The following is a 6,911-nucleotide window of genomic DNA, read 5'->3' as shown; positions in this document are numbered from 1 at the left end:
GTTTCTTTCAACCATGGTCCCATAATTATGAATAAATTAAAAACAAATACTAGTTCATATGAGAATTGGTCTTTTAAAACATAAAATATGAATGAGTATCTTCATTTAAAAATGAAAGTTGTTTTCAATTTACTCTTATGAGGAACTGATTGCTAGAAAATCAGAAATACTTAAAAATAAAAGAGTAAAACTAATTTTTGGACATGAGAATTTTGGACACCATTGAAAGATCCAGACTTTATTTGATCTCTTTTCAATGGATTTATACAAATGTTAAGAACATGAAAATATCAATTCTAAACCACTTTAAAAAGCTTATTTTTACCAACTATAAATCAACTTAAAATTTTAAAAAATAAAATTTCAAAAGGCACATATTTATTCAATTGGCTGTACAAGCAGACATCTGTATAACAAACTTGGCAACGTGTGTGAGGACAGAGAAGGGAGAGCAGAAGCAGTGGCTTAAGGCATCTCTATGGAAATTAGCTTTTACAGGAATACTTATGAGAAAGTGAAGATTCTTCTCATTTATCAAGGCACTTGGACTTAAAAAGAGTAAAGTTTCTTTAATGCCTGAATCTCTGGTGTCACAAGAACTTGATAGCATCATACACACAAAATTTAGAAAAATAAAAATTTAAATAATAAAAATCTAAAGGATTTTTTGTAAACTGACAGTCATTTCTTAAGGTAAATATTAAAAATAAGAAATTTTTACTAAAATGGCATATTACTGTGTCATGAAACTATAGCCACAATTCACCTAAACAACTCACATTATGCCCTATTAAATCCTCACACATGTGAGAAGAGAATGCAGTTCCCTGATATTATCTTGATAATCCATTTACAAGTACTGTGAACTATTGTTCAAATATGTGAACATTTTTATAAAATGGATTTTCCAGAAAAAGATGTCAAGGCTTGATATGTGTACTACAGTTTCCAGTCCTGTTGCCTGGTACCCTTTCTTAAAAGCTCTCTGCTTTGCAGGCAAATACTTCTCAACACAGTAATCCAAAGAGCTAAATAATTATAATTGGCATATGGATTTCACATACACTTGTATAGTAAATCAGGATTTACCAAAATATGTTAATAGAGTTGAAAAGCAACATACTTTAAAAAATATTGAGTATAAGCTGTGAATAAGATACTGTATACACAAAAGCTTTGCTTAGAAAGTATTGAAAATATGAAACTCTGAAAGTCATAGAAGACAATACATATGAATTGTATGTGTGTATGGGGGGTTTGTATATTTGAGGTGTTTAAAGTGTTTTGAAATATAACATTAAAGCCACCAAAGTAAGAGTTTGAAAAATTTGAGGTTAAAAATTTAATTTTGGAATGACCCTCAAATCTATAAACAAGATGAAAGTATCAGGGCAAAGAAGTGTAACAACTCCATATAAATAAAAAACACCCCCACAGGAAAACACATTAAGATCATGAAAATAAACTAACATCATTTACAAACATATGAAAATACAAATGTTCAGTAATTACAAGAAATGCTGTTTAAATTTTGAGGTAATATAGTAGTAAAATAAATAATCATGAAATATTTTGTTTTTACATATCATGTTGAATCAGACAACAATGTAAGCAAAATCCCTCTTAGCATATGGAAATGAGCAGTCCTACTCACAATGGAAATGTGGTGTTTTTTTTTTTTTCACAGTGGAAATGTTAAGTGGCACAAGTTTCTGAACAGCATTTGGGTAATATTTATCAAAATTACTTTTTAAATTGTTGTCATTTTAAATATTAATTCCAATGAATCACATATTTTCTTAATAAATTAATTATATATATCAGCATATATGAGTTTGCAAGGGTGTTTATCTCCAAGTTGTTTATGATAGAACAAAAAAAGGAAAATGGAAGACATAATCTAGGAACCTATATGTTTATCAAGAGAAAATTGTCACATTATGGTACAAACATTAAAAGGAAGATAAAAAAATTGTTAAAATTATAGTGCAAATACTTACTTCCAACTACAAATGGAAGCTGACTGTGTCATACTGTCAAATTAGGTAAGCAGTTTTAAGAAGGTTTATAAGTATGATTCTATTTTTGTTAAATTATGTGTATAAGTATAGAAAAAAATTGGGGAGGAGATGCAACATATTTTAACAGAAGATCTGTCTCCACAGTAGCATTACATGTTGCTATAATTTTTTCATTGTCTAAAAGATACTTTTAATTTAGAAAATGTGCAATGAATGTTCATATATTTGATAGAAAAATAAACAGAAACAGGTTTTCTCATTCTTTCACAGCTAAAGTATTGCCAAAGTAAAACATTTTAATATTTCTGTAATACTGTACTGGTAATATATGAAACACAAGACTTGGATATATGGTTTCAGGGAGCAACTAAGCAGAGGGAAAAAAAAAACAAAACAACAAAACTATTTTCTAAGACACCTTTGGTATGAGAGAATCAGAATTTTAAAAGTAATTAGTTAAATGTAAATAACTCTTGCATCTATTTCCAAACTGGATTTCAAATAGCACACAGTAAAAGTCAGTATAATAAAACCCTTTTTAAAAAGTATAGAGGAACCACATCATATAAAGGAAAGGCAGGAGAGAAGAAAAGTCTGGAAATGGGACTGAAATCAAAATTATTCTGGACAACAAGCTAAGTGATGTAACTTCAATTTATCAGAAAATTAGTTAGTGAGCTTCTGATTAATCAAAGCTAAAAGTGAGCTGTAATGGGTTACAAAGCTCTTAAAGTCCAATAAAAGGGACATGGAGGTCATAAAAATAGGAAAGTTTTACTTTTCTGAACCCTGAGATAGTATCACTACATGGAACAACATATAACAGAGATTAGAAAACACAGTTGTTAAACAAAATTTCTATGTTCCCTATATATGACTTACATAATATTGGTTCCTGAATCAAAACTTAAGGCATAATTTTATGCTGTATACAAAGGCCAATTTTTGACCTGAATTGATACAGGGTTATAACTTAAGGAATGTAAAAGTTAAGGTTTTACTACTCAAGTCACAAATCTGATAACCAGCAAGCACCTGAATTATGTCAATCAATGGAAAGAACAGTAAAATATCCTATAAAGCAGATTTGTAGTCAACACTAAAGTAATTCCATCATTAATTTTAGCTGTCAGAAAAACAATCATTTCAGGATAAAAACCGAAAGAAAATTCAATGATTTTCTACTATTTTAAACATTAATTCAAAATGAAATTAGATACTGAGTTTGTAGTAGGAATTTTTAAACTTTGGTTTCTTTTAAAAACATTAGATGAGAGATTAGAAAGTTTCTTTTTATAAAAATAAATTACTTTGCAATGCTTAGGTATAAGAACTACTTTGAGCATATTTTCATGGAAGAAATTAAAGCTAGCAATACTATAAAAATAAGAAAAAGTATGCAAAAAACGCAAGTAATTACCACACTTCAGTTGGTTCAAAATGTAGTAAAAATATATCTAATTATACTTATTACTATGAACACTGTATCAAAATTGGAAACATATACCATATTATAATTACATGGTGTTCCTCTGTAAAAAGAACCAAGGTTCTAAGATTCACTTATTTTTTCTCCAAAGGAAAATAAATAGCTTTGTATACAAAACTTTCCACCACAACGTTTACTAACTAACCAGCCATCAGCTGGAATTTAAAATTGACTGAGGAGAATTCAGGCAGAGATCACTAACATTTCTTAGTCTGCAGCACACACTGGCTGATGCAGAAAGTTTTCCTCTCCTAGGGTTTCTGGGCCAGGGCGATGTTGAGTGGCTTGGAGCCTAAGATGCGGCCATTCATCTCCGTCATTGCTTTAGTGGCCTCCTCCGCAGAGGAGAAGCAGATCAAGCCAAACCCTTTGCTTCGCCCTTCTTCCTGCATTACCTTAACCCTGCTAATTGATCCAAATGAAGAAAATTCCCTCCGCAGTTTTTCATCATCAATGGTCTCATCCAGGTTCTTAATATAGAGCTTCGCACCCTGGCACCGCCGAAATCTTTCATGTTTCAGCTGCTCAAACATTTGCTTTAACTCAGCCTGTCGCTCTGCTTTCTTCTGTGCCCGGCCTACAAAAAGCAGCTGTCCGTTTATGTCCTTTCCATTCATTTCTTCAACAGCCCTTTTGGCAGCCTCGTGGCTATCAAAACTCACAAAGCCAAAGCCTTTGGATTTTCCACTGGAATCTGTCATAACCTTAACACTCAGGGTTTTGCCGTACTTGCTGAAAACTTCCTTTAGTCTCTCATCATCCATCTCATCTCCGAAATTTTTGATGTAAACATTGGTGAATTCATGGGCTTTGTTTTGAAACTCGGCTTCTCGATCTTTGCGGCTTTTGAATCTACCAACAAACAGCCTGCAGTCCTTAAGCAGTGCCCCATTCATCTCCTCGATGGCCCTGTCCGCAGCAATCTGGTTTTGAAAGTGCACGAATGCATAGCCCCGGGAGCCGTGATCATCACTCATCACCTTGGAGGACAGGATCTTCCCAAACGCTGAAAAGTGTTCATAAAGGGTTTTGTTATCAATGGATCTGTCCAGATTCTTGATGAACACGTTCCCAATTCCAGATTTCCTTAAGTAGGCGTCACGTTGAGACCACATGAGACGGATGGATTTGCCCTTTATCAGGTCAAAGTTCATGGTGTCCAGGGCCTTTTGGGCATCCGCCAGCTGCAGAAAGTTCACATAGGCGTAGCCCAGGGAGCGGCGGGTGACCAGGTCCCTGCAGATGCGGATGGACAACACGGGGCCCACGGCGCTGAACTTCTTGAACAGCAGGTCCTCGGTGACATCCGCATGGAGGTCACCTACGTACAGGGAGGCCTGGCGGTACTTGGCTGCTATGTTCATCTTGCTCCTCACCACCAGAAGCCGGTCCCTAAAGAGCTCCTGGAGTGATTTCTGCAGGAGTGTGGCCCGGGCTCATGCGTGGTGGCCTCTGAGTCACGGCTTTGAGGCTCAGTGTTGGGGTGCACGTACGGCTCCCCAAGCTCAGGCATCATCCTCATTCCAAAACCCCTCAGGAGCCAGTCCGGCCCATCCTGGTACAGGAGTGACAGAACTTTGAAATGTCAAAGAAAGGCTCCCAGGACAAGCCTGTCCTTCCCGGCCAGTTTGTGAGCAATCTTCAGGTGGCGGGGCTGGCCTTCCATCTGAGTGTTCTCCACTCTGGTTCAGCCCTCTGGTCGCTGGTTTCCAAATAAAAATAGGCCTTGCTCAAGCCAGTTTAAAGTTACAGCCTCCGGGGAAGAATTCCACAAGTGGCCGCTGAGGCAACGACCCGGGACCCGGCGCGCGGCGGCGAAAGCGGGGCCCCGGAGCCCCGAACCGCCCGGGACCGGGTCGTGCTGGCGGCGCCGCCCGGGCGCGGCCGGGGGCTCCGCGGGCTCCGCGCGCCCTGACCGATCCCGGCCGTTTTCCTCCCTGAAGATCCCGCGCGGAGCCCTGGGAAGGACGGGTGGGGGATGGGGAGGCGGACAGATCGACGGGGTGGATGGACGGAAGGACTGACGGCCGCGGCCCGGTGGGCTGCAGAGGCCGAGCAGGGGCTGGGGGCTCACCCGGGATGCGGACGGCGCGGGGCGGACGGGAAGCCCGGAACTCGCGCGCTCAACTTCCCGCGCACTCGCTGCCAAGGGGGATGTTTTCTTTTTAATATTTTTGGAGAATGTTTTTCTTCCCACCCGCCCCTCTCGCTCACTTCCCACCCGCCTCCGAAGGCTTGGCTGAGGAGCAGGAGGCGGTGACCAGGGTGGAGAAAAGACAGCCTAGGGGAGTGGCCCTAATAAACCCACCCGCCCGCTGGCCCTGGCGTTAAGTCTGACTGCGGGAGCTTTGCCAAGTGTGGATCTGGGCTTGTCACTTCCTAACTTCAAACTGTCCAGTGGCTTCCTTTGACTCTTGGATAAGATCCAACATCCGTACCTTGTTCTACAAAGTTCTGCGGGATTCCTTCCACGTTCAGCCTCAACTGCCCCCTGGATCCCTTACTAAACTACATGCCTTCTTTTGTTCAGGGGCAGCTTGACAAAGCTGTGTAGATGCTCTTTCCAAACAGAAGTTTCCCCTGTACAACTTTTGAAAAACTTCAGTTTTCACTCTTAGAAAGTTACACTACCTTGTATTTTCCTGGAGTTTGTCTAATTTAAATATATTGTACATTCCATGGCAGTAGGGACCATAAACTCGTTTTATTTCCTGGCTTAACTTGGAGAAATGAGGTGCTCAGCATTTACTGAAAGAATCCATTGCGTGGAATAGATGAGATATTTAATCTGATGTTGGTTTTCATGCCTGGAAACATGGAAATGGTGTTCCTTACCTCAGATTAAATGTAAAGATTAAATGAATTAATAGATTTGGAAATTTCTAACAATATCTTGCAGAGAATAGGCTTTGGGTAACATCGGTTTTATTTCCTCTAGTTAAAAAATTCCTTAACATCATTTCTGTAAAACATTAAATTTGAATCATCATTCATTTTAAAGAATGTTACCTGCAAAACTGAATTGTGTGGATTGGTTTATATAAAGTTAATCTATGGTTTTCAAACTTTAATGGACATAGAAATGCAAAAGGAATCTTTTTTGAAAGCAGATTCTGATTCAGTAATTTGGAATGAACTAGAAACTCTACACTTTCAAAAAGCCCCTGAATGATGCAGATTCTATTGGTCTTTGAGCTACACTCTTAATAACAAGACTTTAAGGCTAAATGAATGAGTCCCCATACTGGTGTATTCTCTAAGGGCTAGAAAAAAATTGTTTTTCTTTCAAGAGATAATGATACTGACAAAACTCTCAGTGCTACATTAAACACACACACAACTAAATTGGAAGGTGATTTTCACTATAAAATCCAAATTGCTTTTAACTTATCTAATGTTGA

The 6,911-nt window shown here is 38.3% G+C and overlaps 1 protein-coding gene across 1 annotated transcript; it reads right to left on the bottom strand.

The window, feature by feature from the left end:
- Positions 1 to 222: 222 nt before the first annotated feature.
- PABPC4L (poly(A) binding protein cytoplasmic 4 like) lies at positions 223 to 5,715 on the bottom strand. Its single transcript, XM_019978028.2, has one exon. The coding sequence runs from the start codon at positions 4,872 to 4,874 to the stop codon at positions 3,762 to 3,764; it is 1,113 nt and encodes a 370-aa protein (XP_019833587.1). The 5' UTR covers positions 4,875 to 5,715; the 3' UTR covers positions 223 to 3,761.
- Between the last annotated feature and the right edge of the window lie 1,196 nt (positions 5,716 to 6,911).

This window comes from Bos indicus, chromosome 17 (assembly GCF_029378745.1).
Source record: "Bos indicus isolate NIAB-ARS_2022 breed Sahiwal x Tharparkar chromosome 17, NIAB-ARS_B.indTharparkar_mat_pri_1.0, whole genome shotgun sequence".
NCBI lineage: Eukaryota > Metazoa > Chordata > Mammalia > Artiodactyla > Bovidae > Bos > Bos indicus.
This window is presented reverse-complemented; position numbering and strand designations above follow the sequence as displayed.

Excerpts from the sequence above, each read along its gene's own strand:
- PABPC4L (XM_019978028.2), bottom strand. The coding sequence starts at position 4,874 with ATGAACATAGCAGCCAAGTACCGCCAGGCCTCCCTGTACGTAGGTGAC.